General features: G+C 41.9%; 1 protein-coding gene across 1 annotated transcript; it reads left to right on the top strand.

The window, feature by feature from the left end:
* Positions 1 to 9,314: 9,314 nt before the first annotated feature.
* RGR (retinal G protein coupled receptor) lies at positions 9,315 to 21,632 on the top strand. The gene is made up of 7 exons (XM_058810823.1): positions 9,315 to 9,393; positions 12,190 to 12,346; positions 13,067 to 13,188; positions 18,171 to 18,324; positions 18,906 to 19,023; positions 20,458 to 20,571; positions 21,489 to 21,632. Exons 1-7 carry the CDS (start codon positions 9,315 to 9,317, stop codon positions 21,630 to 21,632), a joined length of 888 nt encoding a protein of 295 aa, XP_058666806.1.
* The last annotated feature ends 2,265 nt before the right edge of the window (positions 21,633 to 23,897 follow it).

The raw sequence follows: 23,897 nt of genomic DNA, 5'->3' as shown, positions 1-23,897 counted from the left end.
GGCACCTGGGCATGGGCGCACCTGGCTCTAGGCTGCGTGCAGGGCTTCGCCTATTGTTCTGTCCATCGGCCGGTCACATCTTGTTAACTCCCTTTTGTTTTCAGCCACGCTGTGATCTTCCAGCCCTCGCTGAGTCCATCAGATAAAAAAGGATAGGCAGGGATTAAGGATGGGCACTTGAGTTATTTTCATGAAGGTGCTTATTGCTTCCCGGAACCACTAACGACATTTCTTCCTTCAGCAGCCCCTTCAAAACACCCTCCTCTGGCAGCCTGGGGCTCTCATGCAAGGAAAAGGCAAATCTATTTTTGGGGGACATACATCACAGGCAAGATAACAGTAATCTGACCAGGAATTAGCAATAATTTACTTCCTCGCAGAGGTACTGGTAAGATTTAAAACAGTTATTTGTGCTAATGGAATGTAAGCCTTCTATCTAAGAACACTAATATATATATATATATAGTGATGCTATTAAAAGGCTTTATTTTCTTTTAAAGACTTTGATAAAGCAGTTATTGAACTGCTGGAAACAAGCCTGTTACTGATAAACAGTTGATAACCCAGTAAATACGTACATATTTCAGTTTCTACCGGGGCTAGCACACACCTGCAGGACTGGCCACTGGCTCTGACTCACTGACACAGCTAAGCTCAGGTAAGGGACCCTTTGGGGAGTGCCACCTGATGCAGAGCTGTGTGGCAGGAATTCAGGAATGCTCAGAAAAGCTCAGCTCTCTCTTAAGGTCAGCCAGAGACATCTCACTTTTCCAGCACTCCTCCCTGTTGTGGTCCTGTTGCTTTCCTTTTGGAATACATAATGAGAAGTTACCACTCAGAAGTGCAGCAATAACACATCTGTCTATGTACAAACTACCTGAGGGTTAATGACTCTGCTTACATCAGTGTTGTTCCTAATGAAGATTGCTCACCAGGATTTCTGGAGTGGAGCTCTTCTCATGCAGAGTTCAACCTGTGTTCTTCACAATGAAATTATGCTGCTGATTTTTCAGTAATTCTGGGTAATGAACTTTCAGTTTCAAGGTAATCTAGAAGTGGTTTGGGGCTAACTATTAAACAGACATTTTATGGTGCCATAGTTTCACATGAGCTTGTTTCACATGAGCTTGTTTCACAAGTTACTCCGATAATTAATTAAAGCTTGCAGAAATAATTTTTTGAGATGATGGCCCAAAGGATTACTTTTCCCCCTGCTGTTTTCACATTCTACATTTACTGTTGTTCAAAGAGAAATTCAAGTATTATTTATTTCTGAAGAGATGAGAACATAATGCAGTGCTGCTCATTAACTGTCCATGGTTGTTCTCTCATTGACTTCCATTAGGTCCCATTTCTAGATTTAACGATTTCTCAGTTCCCTTAATGGTCTCCAAGCTAAGACCAAGCTTATTGGGTTTTTTTTGTGTACTCATTGGTCGGCTTGCCTTGCTGCCCAGAGTCTGCCTCAGCTCAATACTTACAACATTGACTGAAACATCTGAAGTTAAATTCTACTTGAAAAGGCAATGCAACATAATTAACCTCTTGCATCTGTTTTCTTTTCAATGCATCTGATAAAGTAGTTTCCCTCCATTGGAGCTCTTGGATAATAAACTTGTAGAAAGCAGAACTGTATTGTAAGGTTTGCTTTCATGAACCTCACTAATGAAACATTTAAGCTACCACTAAATGTCAGGAGCAGTAGAAGTAAACTTAATTTGTAAAAATCAACAGCAATCAATAAAGCATACCTTAGCAGCAGCTAGTGCTCTGCACTTTGTCAAGAAAGCTGCTATTTACTCAACATGACAGAGTCACTTCTGAACAAGAAAGAGAAAGACCTGGAGGAAGGCTGAGAGATTAATAAAACGAGATAAATAAAAGAGGTTAAACATTAACAGGTTTCACATCTTGGAGTGTATTCACAAGTGTGTCTCTGGAAGCAGGAAAAGGAAGGGAGAAGGACCAGTCAACTATTAAGCCAGTTATGTTTTATCAGCACTTAGATGTTGGAGTTTTCCCTCCCTGTTGACTGGATTATTTTATAATCCTTCATTGACACACCATCACCAAACAATGGGTTAACCATCAAGGCACCATGTTAGGCTTGATCTGAATGGTCAAGAGAGTCTACCCTCACCCTGCAGAAACTCAACAAGAGGTTCATCAGGAGGGGTGGAAACCAGCTCAGGTGTGCTTTGGACATAAGGAACTGGAGGAGAAAGAAGTGGAGGAGGCAGGCCTTGGTGCACAGGGAGCAGATATATTCCCCTGGTTCGCAGGCTGCATAGATCATAGCATCACACAATGGTTTGATTTGGTTTGGAAGGGATCTTAAAGATCACCTAGTTCCAAACTTGCTGTAGTGGGCAGGGACAACTTCCACTACAAACAGTTGCTCAAAACCCCATCCAACCTGGCCTTGAACACTTTCAGGGATCCACGCTTTCTGTGGCCATTCTGTTCCAGTGCTTCACTGCTTCATAAACAGTAAACAATTTCTTCCTAATATATAATCTGAACCTGTCCTCTGCCAATTTAAAGTTATTCCCTCTTGTGCATGCCCTTGAGCAAAAAGTCTCTACAGTTTTCTTCTGGGCTTCTTTTAGGTACTGGAAGGCTGCTCCAAGGCCTCTCCAGAACCTTCTGTTCTCCAGGCTGAACAACATCAATTTTCTCAGCTTGTCTTCATAGGAGACATGCTCCACCCTCCCTTTGTCTTCATGACCCTCCTCTGGATATGTTCCAGCATGTCCAGGTCCTTCTTTTGTTGGGATTTCCCTGAACTGGATGCAGTACTCAAGGTGGAGTCTCAGACTGGAGCAAGCAGAAGAGAACAGAGAGAATCAGTGAAACAAAGACAATGAAAAGAGATGCTTAAAACTGTAAGAGTAGGTGCCAGTACCTGCACTTCAGAGACTGCATGAGGCAGCATTGACGAGTGGGCTGCAACAAGATGCTGCTTCTGCTTACATTCATGCTCTCTCCCTAATTCAGGCAGATGGAAGAAATAAAACTGGAAGCAAAATCTGATTGCTGTGTTCAACAGACTATGAATTTGCTTCCAAACAAAATTCTGGTTTATCCTGAAGCACTGTTTGCAGTACAACATCTTTCTAGATTTTCACGGTATTTTTAAGGCTTAAGTGTATTATCTCCTCCCTACTACTGAACAGTTTTTCAATCATTATGCTATCTAATGTAAAATGAACACTCATTAGATAATTTCCCTGTAAGTGCAGGTAATATTTATTTGAGACTTTAAAATCAATACCACTTTTTGCAGTGCAGAGTAAAACCATTTTTTTTCATGACAGACAATTCCATTCCATAATGAAACTGGTGGGAGTTAGGCTCTTAGTTCTGCAATCCCAATCATAAAATTGTGCTCCTTGCTGTTTACTTAGGAAGGGAAATAAACAGTTTCTTCTCTGCACCAAACTAAAAATAACAGTTGTAGGAAAAAACATACAAAAAAGCAGTCAGAAAGTGTCATTCATCTGAAGTATAAGAATTTGTTTTGCATTCTCTGAGAAGAACCAGATCTCTTGTTTATATTTTTGGTGTAAATAAATGCAAAGCAAATGAGGTGAAAGTCTACTGTCAGCAAAGTTCAGCTGTGTTCAGCCATGGCAATCTTTCTTATCTTTCTTAGGTGGGGTTATAATTCAGAGGAAAAAAATGCTTTGTATTTAATAAGATTAAGTTAATTATTTGACATCATAGTTTCAAATTTTTTCTCAGAAAAGCCTGAAATGTTTTATCAGAAGATTCTCCTCACAAACTGTACAGCTAAACCTGAATGACAAACACAGCATGCTCCACTAAGTTGCTCATTTTTAATATGGCAATTGGACAGAATTTATTTTTATTTCTTTTCTCCATATACTTAGAAAAATATAGCCTAAAGCAAATCAAACAGCATATATTAGCATAAATGAAAGCTATAAAATTCCTTATTATCATGATTTTGTATGAAAGATTTTATTAGCAGGCAACACAGGCCAGACACTAAATCAATTTCATTAGGTAAATGCACCTCCAAGAGGCTTCTGGCAGGGCACATGTAAAGTGGAAAATCCTTGCCACTGATGCAAGCGAGCGCACGCTAATGCATGACGTCATTGTAAATTGGATCTTGCACTTAATGCTGATGAAGGCAGCTCCTCCAGACCTGTAGGACCAAAGTCATTAACAGAGCTCTGGACATGCTGTAGAAATAAAACAAACCCAGCTTTTGGCAAGGCACATTACAGGTCTATCAGTGGTAGTTGTTTTGTGCATATTAACCGTGGTTGTTACAGACAGTGCAGAAGAGCAGATGTGAAGGCAGACCTCTGGCCCGTGGGGAGATAAACTCACACACCTCCCTCACTGCACCCATTTGTGTCCACGCAGCAGAAGCCACCATAAGGCCCCACCATGGCCAGCAGTGCCCTCAGGGCAGAGCCTGGCAGAGGATGGAGGGGTGTAACCCAACCCCCCAGTGTCTCCCTGTCTGCTCCCTCTGTGCTCAGGCACTGACAGAGACCTCGCCCTGGCTGAGGCAGATGTGAGGCAGATGTGAAGGGCTGGGCAGAGCCACCAGGTCCAGTGGAGAATGAGCCCTTCAGCAGCCAGTGAGATAAGCTGGACATAAACTCTTGCCTCACCTTAGGGCAGGAGTAGGCAGTCACCATGGCCGTAGCTCTTCTACTCTTCTTCTACAAAGGCTCCACAGTGACAGGAAAATTCCACCAGGATGGGACATTCAGGGCTCCAGAGCAAAATTCTCTGGGACAAATCCTTCGTGAACTCCTCTACAGAGGGAAAGCAGCAGAAGAACTGATTATCAGGGATTACCAAAACATACACCTAGAACAGCATAAATGTCTGTCCAGCGGCACCATTCTCACTGAAAAAAGTACTATTCTCTGAGATGCCTCAGCCACAGACACATCCACAATAGTCCAGTTTAATGACTGCACATACCATGGTCATATCTGATGCATTTTAAATGAGTGAAGCTTTCTTAGGTATTCCTGGTCCCATATCTCTATTGTACCTTTATTGCCTAAAATCCAGTGCAGTTCCCTCAGTTCCACAAAATCAGCTAACTTTGGGCTTAGCATCCTCAGCTGCATGACAGAGGGGCCCATGCAGTAATATTGCTGACTGCAACCACCTTTTCTGATTTGGACCTTAATAGTATTAGTCTAAGCCCAGCAGAGTCACCTCTGCTTAGGAAACAGTGGCTGTTTTATTTTGCTTCTTCAGGCATGCAAGAACTTCCAGCATTGTTTATCTGGCTCCTGAATGCAGATGAAGCACAGTGTTTTACACAGCAACCCTCTGCCCCCTTGCCAGTCTGACAGTCACCAGCTTTCCTACTCTGATTTACCTGAACACAGCTCTGAGATTTTGCAGGCTGAGTACCTGTGTGGCAGTTCTACTAAACTTCTTGGAAGCTACAATATTCTAGTAACTTTATTAATGTTCTAACCTGGGTGGATATACATATATTTATGAATTAAATATTCCATTTACAGTGAATTAAGCTACCTGTCTCTGGAGAGGTAACTCAAACAGTAGAGGCAATGCTTTCCAGCTCAGCAGGAAGCTCTGACTGGAAACACTAAGGTTCAGCAGCAGGCAGGAAAGCCAGTCCCAGTGCTGGCTGGTCCCAGGTGATGGGTCTGTGTCCTTTTCTGAAGAGACTTTCACACAGCACTGCTCTGGCTCTGACTCTGAAGCTGTCCCCCGGCTTTCTTACTTCCCACCAAGTTTACAGCTCCTTCATTTGTGCTCATCATGGCCAAGGAGCTTTCCCCAGATATTATCCCTGACCTTGATGCTTTCTCTGTACTTGCAAGTGAGCCCTTTCCTCCACCTTGCTCTGCACAGACAGCACCTGCACCCCTGGCCCCATCCTGCGCTGGGTCCCTCACACCCTCCCCACCACACCTGGGCTGCCATGCTCACTCCCCAAAGCACAGCCCCTGGCTCCTGCCTGCCCCCAGCATCCTTGGCCCTGCCCAGGCCTTCACCACTGCACCTTCCTCCAACAGCTCTGAGACAGCTGCAGAGAAAGTCAGATTGAGCCGAGTGCTGCTGTACTGTGTCACACAGACAGTTGAGGAGAAGGGTTATTGTGTGGCTGCAGGCATTTCCAAAGGGCTGATGCCCATCCACACACTGGTGTGATGCCTTTTTCCCTGCATCATCCCTCCTAGGGCCAGCACCAGGTGCCTATTTACAATCTGGGTCATATTCTCTGCCACCCCTACCAAACTGAAACAAATTTACACAACTGCAACTAGAAGGTCTCCAGACAATACACTTTCTGTTTCCTTTCTTTGGCAAGAAGCCTTTCCCATGAGGACCAAGATTACTACTCATTTCAGTGACACCAAACTGCAGTTCTGGGTGACTGCATTCCCAGCCTGCTTCTGCTGAAATGCTGCCATTTTTCATTTAAAGGCATATTTCAACATAAAAAGTCAAATTTGGCTAAACCTGAATCAGAAGAAAGGATTAGGAAGGCAGAGGAATAATAACACATCAATTTAGCAAATTCTTGCTGTGAATATAAAATACTGTGTCAGTAATCTGCATTGATTGCTTGAAGAAAATTCAGAGTGCATGAGCACTCTGTTATCTTTGCACTGCACCTTTTTTTGTTGTGCTTGTACCAATGCATATTTTACAAAGATTAATATGCTCCCACCAAATATATACAGTTCTGTGAAATCCACAGGGACATCTGGCAAGAACCTATCATATATTTTTTCTGTGTATTCTTTGCAAACAGATTAGTAACCAGTGAAATATTCTTCAGCAAGAGGGTAAAAGGAAATGGATCTGCTATTGATGCAGAAAGGAGATCAGTGGAATTCAAATTATGAAGCTCTAGGATAACATCAGGTTGAGCAAAACCTTTCCCCCTCAATTTGGAAAGAGCAAGGAGCTATTGAAAGAGTGCATAAAATAGAAAGGCATCACAAAAAACTTCATCACTACGGAGTTAATGAGTGTCTTTCCAAAGCTGTTATCATTTGTGTGTTTTCCCTGACTTCACAGGAATCACGATGTGAGGTTACCTCTTACATAAAAAGTTCAGAAAGGAAATGAATGCAGCTTTGTTTTACCAACTGGAAAAAGAACTATCATTTGAAGATCCTATCAAAGTCAGTAATTTATTCCTTATTTGCACCTCCTCTTTGCTTGAAGAAAACCATTTACAACCTGAACTTATAACTGAAGTTAGCAGCCATATTGGACCATACATCATTCCATACTATCTCAACATACCCTAAGAAAGTCAGCTTAACACAGCATCAGCAAAGGAGTTAAGAGACTGATGCAGGAGGTTTCTGTTGACATGAATTTCACGTGAGTCAGATGCTGAACTGCCACTGCAAAGTTTGCCTATGACTGACTTGTGTAATTAGACTCTGCACTGATAAATGAGATTTAGACATGGAAATTGTTAAGATACTTAAAGAAAAGCAGTCAACAAGTTAATCATTCTAATAAAGGTCTGTTAAATCCAAGGGGACTGGGGTAGTAGCCTAAAATAAAAATAGTATTGGAATGAGCAAAGTTTGCCCCACAGACTTTGAAACACTCCACCAAAACTCCCAGCAGTGTAACACATCTGGGAGATGTGCTTGGGAGCGAAGGTGAAGTACAGTGGCAGGCAACCAAAAGTACCTGACAGCCCTCAGGAGGGCAGTTCAAATATCTGTGTCCTTTATCCCCAGTCTAGAAGAGCTGTGCAGCTTTATGTTGACAAGCATTACAATGAGCCATCCATTTTCAGAACTATCACACTAGGAAGATTTACAGCACATTTACAAGATCTAGCACTAATTTTTTCGCAAGAACATACAATGGATCACTATTAAAACACAGGTTTATATCATTCATTTGCCATGCTAGGAGGCAGGACTGTCACCTTCTTTGTCATCAAGACATGTAGATGGGTGAAAGGCAAACATAACAATGGATTTATGTGGTGCAATGTAATTTTACTCTGCTTAAACAAAATATCTGTATAGCCTAACAAATATCATCCCCTCCTGAATTCTACTTCAAAATCTAAGAGCATATCCATCAAGGCAATTACCTGCATCAAAAAGAGCTGTAAATTGAATACCAGAGATCAAAAAAACTCAGCAAGATGGTTTCACAACAGCCTTGAAGCTCTAATCAGTTCTCCTGGGAATCACAGCCTTTAAGCACAGATTTCATGAAAACTGCAAAAAATCCACCATCTTCAACCAACACCCCTGATTGTAAATGCACCCCTGAAATGGAGACTTCACCATGTAGTCAGGAGAGCTGAGCAAGCTCTGGTGGCATCTGGAGTGAGTTCACTCTGCCTGAGACCTCAATCAACAGGGAGCCAGGTCAGCACAGTGTGGGGCCTGAGCTGGGGGAAGCTCATATCCCCTGTGCTCATATCCCTTTCTGCTCCCATTTTGCAGTAGGATTATCGGGATGGAGAAAGTTATGTATCAAAGGAACAACTGCCATGCTAGTGGCACCTTGTTAAGGCAGTGAGCTGGAGGTTGGACAAGCTGCAGGTACTCCAGAGCCACTGTGCACCAGACTCCTGCCCCCAAACATCTCCAAAAGGACGCTAAGGTGATTCCTGTCAGTGCTCACCACTGAGCAACTCACTCATGTCCTTGTATGTTTAGGGCCCCAAATCAGTAATTTGTGTTTATCTTCAATCAAGCTGTGCCAGTGTGCATATTAATTTAAGCCTCAGTTACAAAAAGGAAGTATGTTAATATAGAGAACAGTCATTGCCAGAAAAATACACTTGCCATTTTCTAAAAAAGTGGGTGAGGGGAAGATCTACAAGCTGCAGAAATTATTGGTTCATACTTTTCCTCTAATTATCAACTCAATGAGTGCCCCTTTGTTTTTCAGGTCACTCCCCAATTACATGTTTCCTTTGTTCCACAACATTTAATTCTTTTCCAGTGTTGCAAAATTAACTGGACAGGTTTCTTAATCTTGTGTCTACAAAGAACTTGTTGTAATTGCCATGAATGCTTTCATTTTGCTGGTGTCTGAAATACGATTTGCAGGGGAAGGGGGAGTGCGGGCTGATGCTAGTCCCATCATTAATAACATTCCTGCAGGGATTGTAGTGGTGGGAGTAAAAACCCCAAAGCTTTTATATAATAACAGCATGTGTTTGCACGTGAGCTGCTCCTTTAAGAAGCCTTGGGCTACTGGAAGTAGAGAGATCCAGAGAAAAGGCAGCCCCACAGCTATAACAGAGGGCAGAGGTTAAATCTTTTGGCATATTTACCATAAGAATGGTCGCTGCACACCCTCTCCCTGAAGGCTTCACTGAAATAGAAGTGTTTGCCATTGGCACTGCCCTGCTGGTAGAAGGTAAGTTTGGTGTGGGACCTCGGCAGCAAGATTTCTTTCCTCCTATTATTTCTGGTAAAAGGGGGAAGGAAAACTGAAGTGAACAGCAGCATTTGTGGTATGCTGACCCTGGTTACTGTGGCTACATCACCAGTACTTCTGGGGAGTAAGTCAGGGTGAGCTGCAAGCTCTTTGCTGTGAAGATCTGCACTCTATGCATAACTGTGGCAGTGAAGTACTTGCTACTCAGCTCTCTTCTCAGGAATTTGGGATTTAATATTTTGTTGCTGACTTTTAAAGGCAATTTTATCTTCCTCTGGGGAAAGCTGAAATGACTGATAATCTCTCAATAAAATTGGACTGCTTGTTTTGTGGGTTGTGATGGCTGTCTTACAATTAAACATGATTGCTCCAAAAAATCCTGTAAACTGTTAGCATACATCCAGGCTGCATTCGTTGCAGACTGCACTACAATTAATGGCTGCTGGGTAAAAGTAACAAACCATATCAATTTAATTTAGCCAATGTGATCTTTTCTTAAGGCATATTCCACTTATTGAGAGACTGCAACAAAACTGTGAATTTGTATCTACCTCACAGTTAGCAAAGGCTCATAGCTAGGATAATGTTGGTGTCAGTCCCAGGGCCTGGGATGCCATAGTGCTGATCAGAGGGGGATGTGGGAATTGTGGGGCCCAGCAGCAGAGGAGGAGAAGCTGTGAGCACCCTCAGAGTGGGATAAATGCTCCTTAGCTCACCCCATGAATGGGGAGCTCACCTTGCACCTCAGCTCATATCTGGCTGCAAAGGAAAGCTGGAAATGCTGTCACACACTCTTTCTTGGAAGAGAGAGGAAAAAGCTTCTACATCTTGCCCAGGGGCAGGTTGCTGCTCAAACAGGGCAAAGCCTGGCTGACAGTCCCTGAGCCAAGAGCACAGCCTGGCAGGACCTGCACTCCCATCCCGAGGGGTGGGAAGCAGCAGCAGGACAGGGACAGTGCTGCGGGCTGGCAGAGCCCCAGAGTGGGTCCTGCTGGGGACCTGCTTGTGGCACCACGGCCCTGCCAGCCCTGACCTGTGCTGGGGCTGCAGCCTGCCAGGGTCCTGCAGCTGTGGAAGTTCCAGCAAAGAGCCCTGTGGTAACCTTCAGTTAAAACTAGGTGCAGTCTAATACATTTATGGTTTACTAAACATAAGTATTTTCCATAGGGTTTTAGGCAGAATGTGCCCAGTAGACTGGTAGTAAAACTTTGTTATTGTTATCTGGGTTAGAAGACCATGCTAAACATCAAGGATTAATTAACTTTCTGAAAGACTCAGACAAAGGCAATGAAGACCTCTCCTTTTCTTATGGCAGCTTCTAAGTGCAGTTAGCAAAGAAAGGTTGTGGTGAAGAGTTGCATCCACTTTATTAAGTGAACATATTTGCTGATCTAAAAATGAAAATTCAATGTTTTTTAAAAAAAATTAGTAAGCTCTCTATTTGTTCACTCATGCTGACCTTCAAGAAAGCAGAATCTGGTAAAGCCTGAGGCTTCCAAAAAGAGGGAAAAGATAGAAAAAATCTGATATAGTAATAACTCTTCAGCTCTACTCTAAATATGCTCAGAACACATCTCTCCTAAAGGCTTCTCTGCATTTGAGAGAGTTGACAGCAGTTTTACCCTGTGGGTGGGAGGTAATCTGGCAGGGAGGAAATAAAAACAGCAGATCTCTAATAGCTCCAAATATTTCTCCTGGAAATATTTTGTTATATGTTGTGCAATGATAGACACACATCAGCCGTTTCTATGGTTATGCCATCAGCCATTAATGCAATTAAGGTAGAAGCAGGATTTCTAGCTAGAAAAAAATCATCCATCTTATGTAACTGCAGAATTAAGACAATAAGCATAAGTAACTACACTGCTTTACAGAATTAGGGGATATGGATTTTTTCTGTGCTGCAGCATTTCTTTTTCCAAGAAGAACACAAAGACATAGTGCCTCTCATCTAACTGAGACTTAGAGACTGGATGTTGAGTCAGATCCTCATCAGAGCTAAAATAATTCAGGTCGCCTTGAAAAGGGCATTAAAGGACAAAGCTTGACTTTAAACCAGTGAAGGATGGGCTTCAGAGTGGAACAGCTCTGTGCTGGATGAATAGCTTGGGTTGCTTGGATCCCTCCCTGAAGAACAACATAAACTTATTTTTTAAATCTATCAGTGACTGCTTTTCATAATTAGATTATTCCTTTCCATGTATAGTCTGTTGACGAGGGACAGTAATAAGATTGAGCTGGTGTAATTCAAGCACTGTGTAGGCTACCCTGAGACAGAAGCCCAAAGGGAGGCAGGCTGACTGAAACATGGCTGAGGGACTTCTGTGCTTAAGCAAAAAGGAATGCTACAATGGATATTAAATACAGAACATTTTTCTAGCAAAGTCAGGCCTGATGTGTACACCAGCAGCATGTGCTGGCTGTCCTGAAACTGCCTCCTCTGCATCTCGCTTGCTCTGAACCTGAACCATGTGTCCCTGCATGGAGCCTGACAATCCAGTTTCTCTTATTAAAACAAAAGGCAGAATTACAAATAAAATCAAACTGCATCTGCTCCACATGACTGAAGAAGTCTGAAGCATTGGCTTGAGCCTGTCACCTATGAGTTCTCTTCTGAAAGCCTTTGAAACTTGCGTGCAGACTGACCAATACAGATCTATTCCCCATGCATAAGATTCTACTGTAATTATTGTTCTCTCATCAAAGAAAACTGCAGTATCATTGCAGTTATTTTCAATTTCCAGTTGAATCATACCAAACAATTCTTTCTTTCAGCCCTGCTTGGTTTCTGTCTGAATGGCTTGACAATTATTTCTTTCCGCAAAATCAAAGAGCTGCGGACGCCGAGCAATCTGCTGGTGCTCAGCATCGCCCTGGCCGACTGCGGGATTTGCATCAACGCCTTCATCGCTGCCTTCTCCAGCTTCCTCAGGTATGGCACAGATGTTTTCCTAAAGCATCCTTGGGAGAGCCACATGAAAATCAGCACCTTCAGTTCTAAGAAGTCTAACTAATTAAATGGCTCTCTTTCTACCATAAGTCATAGCCAAACTTCTCATTCCCTCAATCCGAAACAAAACAAAACCCTACATGGTTCTATGGCAAGTAGAAAAGCAGATTTTACTGCAGATCATCACTGACTGATTATAAGACTGACTAGAGAAGACATTTAGCCAGACAGCTTTACCAGGGGTTATAGAAACTACTTCAATATCAAAATATCACTTCACTAAACCTCTAGATTGACCCTAAATTCGTCTGCAAGTCTTTAGCTGTTTGTTGTGTTGCACTGACTTGCACACATTGACAAATTGGCTCCTCACAAAGGAGGCACATCTTGAAGATCTGGATAATTGGATGAAATGTAGATTTCAAATTTAAAAACCCCACCTTTTTAAGACACAGATGCAGGATTATATTTTCTTCTCAGTATTAAGAGTACAAATAGCTGTTGTACTGTAAGAGACACCACAGCAGGAAAAATGCTGGCAAATGCCTAAAAGCAAGCACAGTAACATTTTTCACAGTGTTTCTCAGACAGAGCCTCAGGATGTGCACAGGCTATCATTTTACCCTCTCTGTTAATGCAATTTCCAAACATGCCTTCACCTTTCTCTATCATTTCCTTAACATATTCCTTGTTTGTTGACAGATACTGGCCCTATGGCTCTGATGGCTGTCAAATCCATGGATTCCATGGCTTCCTGACAGCCCTGGCCAGCATTAGCTCCAGTGCTGCCGTGGCCTGGGACCGATACCATCACTACTGTACAAGTAAGGGCTGCAGTTTCCCTCCAACCTTACCCACGTGCTGCAAAAGGCAGCTGGCTCAGGTTTCTGAGAATCAAAGCAAGCACATACTTATTATTTGTGTATTTTATATATAAGTTTGTTTTTCTTACACACTAGATACAGAAAATATAAACAGTTTCTCCAAAGGACCTCTTCCCATAAGGGGGAAATTATCAACCACCTTCAGGAGATATTTCCTTGTCCTGATCACATCCAACTTGTGACCCTCTTGCCATGCTTTCTCTAAATCCATAAGTAAACTTTAGAACAAAATCCCACATAAAATCCAATTCCTCATATTGAAGAAAAATCTATTCATCTTAGCCTTTCATCCAACACCCTGCTGTGTACCCAACAGATCATCATGTCCATGCAGAGTTTACTAATGACAGATAAGTTTGGTGTAAGCAGAGAGCTGCCTCTGCAGACAGGGGCTGGAACAGAGCCCATGCAGAGGCATGACTGGGCACACAGAGCTCAGCACCCCCTTTGTGCATCACACAGCCATTTTGGGGTGCAAGAGACTTTTTTTATGCCCACAGAGCCTCCATATGATTCCAGCAGCAAATGGCAAAACACACCCAAACGCACAGGGAATATGGTCAGTGTGATGATCCTGTTGAGGAAAGGCTGCCAACGTTTTTGTTCTGCAATTTTTGCAGGAATCCAGCTCAGGCAAAGAAATATATTTTTTCCTGTCTAGACAAAGGCCCCAAATAATGCAGGCTGTGAGCTAAATCCATACTAACACCCCTTGGACACTGAAATGCATTTGGAGCTGGAAGAGGAGCATCTGTATTTTACAAGAGAGAGCCTGAAAATAAGCATCTCTGGGAAAGACATTTTACTTTCTGCCATATTGACTTTAATGCTTTTGTGTCATGCACTCCTCACAAGAACATACACTACATTAAGAGGACAGAAGGACCCTAAGGGCACAAGCTTCTTTACTTTGCTCAGATTGTTACTTACTGATGGCCAAACATGGCTCCTAAAGCAAACATTTTGAACAACAAAACTAAAAACCCAGAAGGTGCTCATGCCCTGTGGTTATTCCAGGAAAACCAGCCACTTCTAGTTCAATTCTTCACATGCTGATTGCAAGGAAGATTAAGTCATATTTCATAGATGTGCTCCAGCAAGCCCACAGGCTATGCTGTGTTCTCAATCCATACATGAAACTCCTGTTGACACTGGTGCAAGCTGCATGCCTGTACAGAAGGTACAAAATACTTTTACCTAAAATACAAAGCTATCAACCTTTTATCTTCATTCCCCAGGATCTGGTACTCCTTCCAAGCTCAATTACATCATCCCCAGTTTTTTGTTACATCCTAACAGTTTCCCAAGAAAACCTTCATTGTGACATTCCTCAGCTTGGCACTTGATTATTTACTATCCCTATTTCTGGGAAGAAAGAGCTGATGAGAATGTAAGAGATTACTGTGATGATGGGATAACTTGGGACTTTACAACCATTCTGGATGCTAATATCACAAATTTCTTCACTAACATTCTGAAAATTGACCAGGTTTTTAGATTTGGAAGTTAGCACAGCCCTAAGTGATAAAGCACTACCTTTACAGCGTATTGATAACTAGACAAGCCACTCAGCAGAAATCAGGTTGGTGTTGCTTGGCATATGGAAGAAAATAGTATTATTACCCCACATGACAGAGAAGGTCAGAACATTTTACTCTCCCCTATCTTGTTTTTTTGTTACTTCTAGGTAAGCACACCGGGCAACTCTTTTCATCCCCTTAGTGTGGCTCTGGGCTCTGTGAGATGCAACTTTCACAGCAAAGAGGAGAGAACTAGAGAAATAACCTAAAAGTATGCAATAAGAGGAGAGATAGCAGGGAAATCTGAAGGGTATCAATGTCAATCCCTAGCAAGATGGGAAAAAAGGATTTTAAAATTTAATCATTAGGGGGAAAAGGAGAAAGCAGAAGTAGGTATATGTTAGTGCCTGACAGTGAAGAAGAAAAGGACATATTCTGAGGAAGCTCTGTCTCAGCAGCCAGGTATTCAGGACAGAAGGTGCCAGTTTAGATCAAGGCTGACATTGTCAGTTCCTCTCTGGCCACTCACACTGCCATTAGAAGTTTGGGGAGAGGGGAAGGATCCTGGTCAGTTCATAAGCATAGTATAATGTTATAGCTTTAAAATGAAAGAAAAAAATATAAATTTTTAACTTGCATTTCAGAATCAGGGGGAAACAGAAAATCTGAAGTGTTTTATATCAGTATTTCTCTCAGTATTATAAAAGAGAAGACAAACAAAGCCAGCAGGGATTTCACAGCAGCATTCAATTTCTAAAAGTAGAATTACAGTGACTTTTATCTAATCCTTAACAACCAAGGTAACCTGGGTTGTTATATCGGTATTCAAAGATTCCCAAACTACCATTTGCTAAAATTGCAGCTGTCAGCTCTGTCAAATTAAAAGTCCTAAACTCCTGTCAAACTGACTGCATTCCCTTCATCTAGCTTTGCACCTATATCTGTTTTCCCTGACAAAATGCTGATGTTTTTACACATCTTGTGTTTTTCACTGAAGCAGTAGGTAATCACCAAGACAGTCTAAGATGATGGTGAACCAGAGGGGAAAAAAAAAAACCAACAACAACGACAACAAAAAACTTAATTAGATTATTTTAAAGAGCTTTTTTTAATGATATGCACAAAATAAGCTATTACACATTGCAGCTTTCTTATTCCTACAAAAGTTGAATACTTGTGACCACCAGTGACTGGTGCTTTTTGCACTGCAGATGAAGTAGGTGCTAACACCTCTTTAATTTATGACAGATATATATTTTTCCTTGTCTGATTTTCAGATATTTCTGTCTTTGACAAACTTAGCTAATTTTAAATTATGCATGCCATTAAGTTTGGTACAAGCCATATAATGTCCTGGTATGTATATATTGTAACTTAATATTATACAGCTATTATAACTTAACCATTTGCAGGAATGAGAAAAAGGGACTATTTTTCCCCTCCATCATAGAAAATCCTGTTGACCTTTTATTTCAGATGCTCCTTTTGAACAGCAGACTGAAATCTCGCTGAAAGGTAGCCCAGTGTCAGAGATGTATCTTTCAGTCTGTGAAAATCAGCTAAATGTTTGAATAAATCATAAATCTTACAAAAATACATTCATAAATGTTTCCAAAAACTAAACCCTGAGATATAGTTATGATTATATCACTAAAACTGGCTTTCATGATCAAAAGGATTAAGGTTCCATGCTCTATCTAGCACTTGCTAAAAGTTCATCTTTTGGCATCACAATTTTAGTAATCTTTGAATGATGAGGGAGCAGTCTTTCTGTTCCAAAGCAATTAGAGAAATCATTTAAAATTCCCTGTATTACTATTTCACTTTGTGGAAAAGAGAGGCTTGGCTTTTGCTTTTCAAAGAGAGAAAACCAAAGCACAAGAGTGATTGGACTTAATAAGACCAAACTGCCAGCACGGGGCCCTAATTAAGAATTATATCTGTAAGCATACGCTGAACCCCATACACATGCATTTAATTGAATTAGGACCTACATGGCTATTACATCAAATTTTATCAGGCCAAGAAAAGGCATCTAAGGTGAAGCAATGGCCTGCTGTGCACAAAAACAACTGAACTGCTCTCAACTTGTGCTCTTGCTTTCAGCCTTCTCAGGGGAGGACATTTTTGCCACATGAGGACAGCACAATTCTTTCACTGTTCTTCTACTGAAAATGGTTTTTCTGAGTAAAACTAAAATAATCTCAAGCTTGTTTAATTTTACATTCCTACATATTTAGCTACTTCTGATGTGTGTCTAAATATTTCTGAAGGGTCAACCAGCAGCTGATTTCACCAGGTCTAAAAATAAATGCACCTCTTCCCCAGTCCTTCACCTCTCAGGGATAGATCAGAATTGGCCTGAATCTTCCTGCCTGCTGTCATGATGCTGCTGTCTAAGGGCAGACAAAAAGATTGCTTCCCAACCTCAGTGAAAATTACATTATTTCTTGTCCCTAATGAGAGATTGGATTAGGAAGGAGTGCTGGGGAAAGTCACTGTTCTCCTTGCTGGTGCTGCTGGCGTCACGGGCTGCCCAGCGTGGGCACGATGACAGACACTGGCCTCAGTAACAAAATTATCCAGACCTTTCCACATGCAGCAGTGAGGCTAGCACAACATCCTTCAGCAGCAGGGAAGGCTGCCTGCCTTCTCCATGAAGAAATACTCCCTGTGTCTTCTCAAGTTTCCAATCTTCCATTACATTCCAATAGTATTTGATGGAACCGGATGAGATAGGCACAGGGGAACACTTTATTATAAAATTATTTAAAATTACTAATGCTGAGCTTCACATTTCCAGACATAAGTGATGATCTTAAGGGCAAAATTACTTGTCCAGTAGTATTTTTAGAACAAGCTCTGTTCTCATGTTGTGTATATATAATCACATATGTATATTGATGACCAGTAATTTTAGAACAGGGTATATGAGATATCCACACTCTCCTGGCCTGAAAGGAAGGAAGAGGGCACGGGCTGGGGAGTGTGTGCAGAGTCACATTTCTGACCTTTCTCACACTCTGCAATGGGACTCAGTTTCTTCAAACACTGTATATCGCATCACCCTGTTGATTGTACTCGCTGCCTCATCTGTGTCCTTGAACACATTCCCAAAACACAAGAATATAATGTTTGTAACAGCAGCTGTATTTCCAGTGTGGTACAAAGCTGAGCAGCAGTACAGCATTTGTTTAAGTAAAACACACAAAAGAGAAGTACAGTTTGCTGTTTCCCAAAAGCTTCCTTCATATTTTATGGAAGACTGATTCCTCCAGACTCAGGTCAGCTTCAGGATACAAAGCACAAACAACTGCTTGTTTCTGCCTGAGGCCCAAGGGCCTGCCAGCTGTTTCCAGTGGTTTTGTCAGGCCATGGAGACCCCCTTTCCTCTTCCCACAGGGAGCAGGCTGCAGTGGAGCACAGCTGCCTCCATGATGGTGTTTGCATGGCTGTTTGCTGCCTTCTGGTCCGTGATGCCCTTGCTGGGCTGGGGAGAATACGACTACGAACCCCTCCGAACTTGCTGCACCCTGGACTACAGCAAAGGGGACAGGTGAGGGCCAGGGCCAGCTCCCACAGGAGCAGAGTGGAGGCTGCCATCCCCTAGGATGGCCTTGGTGGCACACAAACCCCCCCAGCTGTGCCCAGCACTGTTCCTGGGGCAGATATCCCTCCCCAGTAGCTGGGGCAAAGCATCACCCCAGTCAGCTTCCTCTGTGGGACAGCCTGGTGCTCAGCTTTCCACAACTCCCTCACTCATCTATACCCTGCATCCTTTCTGGGTTTAGGGCTTAAAACTCTTACAGAATAGTTTCATAATATTTTCATTATAGTTTCAGAATATTTTCATGAAGCTTTTGGCTTTATGCAGGCCAGCAGAGATGTCTGAGTAGTGGTGTTTGGGTTTAGAACACAAACACCTGTTGTGATTTTCTGTGAGACTTTCCATCCCACACACAATAGCATGGCACAGCTTACCTGGCCTTCAGCAAATGCTGCACCTGAAGCATGGTGACAAAAGTGGTTTTAGCAATTTTAAAATTCCAACTTGGTAAATACTTACAGCTATGTTACATAAATGCACTAGACTTGAATTAACACCCTCTTTTTTTCTTCCCTCCTCACCTTTCCCAGAAACTATGTCACATTCCTTTTTGCTCTGTCCACTTTTAATTTCATGATCCCAGGCTTCATCATGCTGACAGCCTATCAGTCCATACACCAAAAGTTCAGGAAAACTGGGAACTTTAAGGTAAGAAAGCTCTCTGAACTCCTGCAATCACTGTGATAAAATAGGGCTGCCTTCAGTAGAGACAAAGTCCTTGAAAAAAACCAATTTCTTTCACAAAGACTTTGACTCAGCTCCTTCTGTCCTGACTCCCCAGTGCAACACAGGATGGGGCCATTCAGAAAGCTCATGGAAACACCATCCTTGGAAATGGCAGCATTTTACCAGTTGGCCACATTTGCCCCAACCTAGGGCTGTAAACATTTCCCCATCAAAGAGGAACTTGGACCAGTGTTTCTGAAGATTTCCCTCCATCAACACTGGTCCAACTCTCCTCAAAAAAAAACCAAAAAAAACACAGAGCATACAGAATATTTGCCAATAGCATATCAGTGTTTATCCAGGGAAATTTATCTCAGGAAGAATTGTTATTTTTTGCTTTTCTACAGGCCTTTGGCTTATGGCTGAGGAAGTCAGACAGAAGTACAGCTCTGCAAGGAAACACACAGGCACCCCATGGGGAGAGAAGGGCCTTCCCATACACGTTGTGTTAACACTTGGCTGAGGAAAGTCAGAAATCTTTATGAGCTGGAAACAAAGGAATTGCTCCAGTGTGGCAGGTTTATGGGAATCTAATGTGGTGATTACATGAGTTGTTTGCTGAGGTGCAGGCTGTACAGTCTGGGGCACTATGCATGGCTGGTGGGCACAGCCCAACCCCTGCACTCAGTCAAGACAGTCAGCTCTCAAGAGAAATGTTATACTGACAGTCAGGCAGACTTGTTTGTAGCTGACTGGAATAAATACTTGTGCCCTCTATATATTTCTTGTTCATTATGTCTATTACTTTTTTCCAGTGAGTTTGTATGCACTAGCATGTGATTTCTTTCTCACAATTCTCTGAAATTTCTGCTGTGCAGAAAAGTTACAATGCAGAAAATTTAGGGATGAGATTATCACTTCCATAGTCTTTAATATTTATAAGATACTTGGAAACAGCTGGCCATGAACACCATGGGTAGGCCCTAGCACAAAGGACAGAGAAATCCTCCTACCACAACACAGCTACTGCATCTGTACCAGCATAGCAGTGGCTTCACACAGTTTGTCTGCAAGACCATGTAGGAAGTCAGCAAAATATCATTCCTTATAATCTGCTTTTAAATTTTCACTTAAATTTTCAATTGCTCTCTCCCCTCAGAAGAAGTTACTGGCCATGGCTTCTATATCTAGCCCACACAGATTTATCTGATCTACCATAAGGTGTTTTGCCACGTCTGTCACTCCCCACCCACACCCAGGATCAGGGCTTTGGGGCTGCTGCACTGTTCTGTCCCATATCCTGTTGGCTGGTCCTCCTCTGCTGCTGAACACAAACCACAATCCCACAGGATCTCTCTCATCCCTTTGTTGCAGTGTGTGATTGTGAAACACCAACCTATTGCTCTTGTTTTCCAGTTTAACACTGGTTTGCCACTGAAGACACTGGTCATTTGCTGGGGTCCCTACTGCCTCCTGTGCTCCTATGCAGCAGTGGAAAATGTGATGTTCATTCCACCAAAATACCGCATGGTACGTGGGTGCCCCCCACCCCAAAGTGACATTTCCTCCCTCCCCTCTGTCTGTCAATGTGGAGCATTGCCAGTTTACTCACTACTGGGTTTATTTGTAAAAACATATATAAGAAGTAGTCCTTTTCCTCAAAGCATTCTGTTCATCTACCATTTTTAGTGAAAATAGGCAAGTACAGTGATATAAAAGGCATTGCATTACTGCTTTGATCAAGCAAACATTTAGGAAGTCAGGGGTATTTTTCTTCAGCAGTTAGTTAGGGTTTTTAACCTGTACTGAACCTGCACTGTTCTGTGCCATGTAGGAGCTTTTTGTGTCCTTCTCAGAGTGAGGTACTAGCTCAGAATTTTCAGTTTTAAAGAGACTGGTTGTCTCATTCATATTTCTAATACTTCTCTCCCCTCAGGGAAGCTGTAATTGATCACTCCTAAGGCTCTGCTGCCTCCTTTCCCCCCTTTCTTCTATGAATCTTAGCTCCAAAGCCACTGCTGGGACTCTAATATCACATCAAACCTTTCAACTTTCATTCCATGCCCCCAAATCAGCCCAATTTCAGGTCACCAAATGCATTACTGTATTCAGTATCCCACATTAAATGTGTTAGCAACATCAGCCTGTTTATCCATCCAAAGGTGTCCATGGCACACCTTTCACTCCTCCTAAGTGCTGGTATTCACTCTCAACTGAATGAGCCCTGTTTCAGAAATGCCAACCTAAACTCTTTCTCCTGGAAACTATAATTTCCTGAGTAGGACTTCCCATCAGCTAAATTGATTTTACTTCTCCCCTGTCTGGGAGTAGCAAGCTAATGCTATTGGAAACAGGCTTTTTTTTGGTAAAGGGAAACTAAACATAGGCTGACATCAGCCCACTGGCTTCTCAGTTTTCCTAGTAATAAATATTGTGTCTCATGACAGATTCCTGCTCTTGTTGCCAAGACTGTGCCAACAGTGGATGCCTTCGTATATGCCCTGGGAAATGAAAACTACAGAGGAGGAATATGGCAGTTCCTCACAGGACAGAAGATTGAGAAAGCAGAGGTTGATAATAAAACTAAATAACCCACTATGGTATTAAACAAAATTACTGCAGGTACATCACTGAAAGCAAATTTCAAGAGAAAACTGAATGCATTCTCTGATATGTATGTGCAAAGGTGGTTCCACATTGGAAAGGCTGTGCATTGGCTGCAAACAATGAAATATGGAAAGAAAGCCCTTGAGATAACTGTCCAAACCATCATGAGCTGCTTGTCAAACAAGCTGCCTTAAACCTGTGTCGATTGTCATCAGTCTCATTTTATATGTCACTGTGAATAAACTATGTGCTGGAAAGCATTTTTTTCTCCTGATAAAAGCTAACATAAAAGCTCAGCAAATTAACTGAAGCAGGATATTCATTTACCCAGTAAGGCCTCATCAGATCAATCTGTGCAGGTTGTCCATATGGTAATGTCTGGATTACTAGAAGATTAAACCAATATCCAGTATTGACCACATGTCTGTATAAATAGCTTGTTCATCTGAACAACTCATTTTCAGTGCACCCAAAACAGGCATTTCCAAATTTCCATCATGACTCTGACATCCTAGTTCCATTAAAACATTTTAGTGAGCATGTTTCCCCAGTAAGGAATATTGCCTTGGCTTTTATTCAAATGAGTTACTGCATGACATTCAGCTTTGTCACACACTAAACTGCATCGGATTTTGCAGCTGCTGCTTAGCAGGACAATCAAAACTTATAGTCCCTCATAAAAAACATTCATCTTTTTGTTGAACATTGAGCAAAAACTAAAGGGAGGTATGACTCAGATTCTGTTCAAAAATGTCATAAGAATAAAAATTAACTTCACATTTTCCATTAAATTCCCCTATGTTCTACATAAGAGAGCAATCCCTGAATCAATGGTGATTAAAGAGTCTGAGCAATTAAAAAGTCACTGTCATAATTATCAGAATTTAAATGTATTTTAAACTCTCATAAATGTCCATTTTAAACATTTGTATTTGCTCGTGTTGCTCATATTGCCTATGGGATGAAAAACTGTCAGTTTTCAGATATTGCCTGTTATTACAAGATGTGTCTCAGAATTGCCCATTTGTAAAAAAATATGTGCACAACACAGATTAAGAGAGATTTTGTGCACAAAAAAACAAACCTAATTGATACTTACAGGGATCATATGGTTCATTTCCAAGCACTGACTGTGAAAGGGTTTTTGAAACTAACCAAAGAAAAAGCTGATCCATCCTTTTGATGCCTTCCAACATACTAAAAGGGAAAGCAGTTGTTTATGAGATACAAGAGGGTAAATGGTACAATCCTGCAAGCTAAACAATCAGTGGGTAGAAAGAACATTCCTCTCATGTCTAGAGATGGGGAATAAATGTCATTTTGTCAGCAGTTAACCAGCAGAATACCCATTCAGAGATGTGCTTTGGGACTTCATGAGGTTCAATCTGGTCACAAACTACCTGACAGAGCACTGAATTATGCCATGACAAAATTATGCAGAATAATAACTTTTAATGTCAACAGCTAAGACACATCTCAGGTACACCTAATATAAAGTGAGAAGATGACAAAATGTTTGCACTGATAAGTGCAAAATAATGTGTCTGGTCACAAAATTATCTCTAAGTATGTATCTACAGTGACAGGCTCTGAATGTGCAATTATCTCTTTATCAGGAAAGAGGCCTGGGTAGGTCTTGCAATCACCAACTCCATTGTCAGCAGGGTCACAAAGACAAATCCCAGCAGAATGCTAAAAAAGCACTAAAAAGGAGTAGGTAACAAAATAGGACACGGTCACACCATTTGAAAACCATTTATTCAGTGAACAGGGTGCATGGTTTGAGTCATTCCAACTCAGAGAGGATAAACTAGAATAGGGACACAGAGATCATCAAACACAGGGAGGAGCTTGAACACAGTAGGGAGGAAATGAAGACAAGAGTTGGCTCAGAAGAGGTGGCTGGTGAGGAGAACAGAGACAGCCTTATTGAACCAGGGATACAAGGCATGAGAGATGGAATGATTGTTTGCTGCCCCCAGCAGCAGAATGATGGGACATACAGTAAAATTAGTTTGAGATGTGCATTTTCTGAAGTTCATGGTTTGAGGAATGTTCTTCACGTCTGCCTACTGAAACACATGGCTTACATAAAAAGACTGTAATAACCTAATAAACAACAGCTAAAAACATTTGGTTGGGGACTGAGTCCCTTTGGCTTAAAGGAAACACATCAGGAACTCACCTCAGACTTTGGCTCTTAAGCTATTTGCAGATTGACTTTTGCTCTACAAACTTTTTAATGTGCA

Source organism: Ammospiza caudacuta, chromosome 9, assembly GCF_027887145.1.
Source record: "Ammospiza caudacuta isolate bAmmCau1 chromosome 9, bAmmCau1.pri, whole genome shotgun sequence".
In the NCBI taxonomy this organism is placed as follows: Eukaryota; Metazoa; Chordata; class Aves; order Passeriformes; family Passerellidae; genus Ammospiza; species Ammospiza caudacuta.
This window is presented reverse-complemented; position numbering and strand designations above follow the sequence as displayed.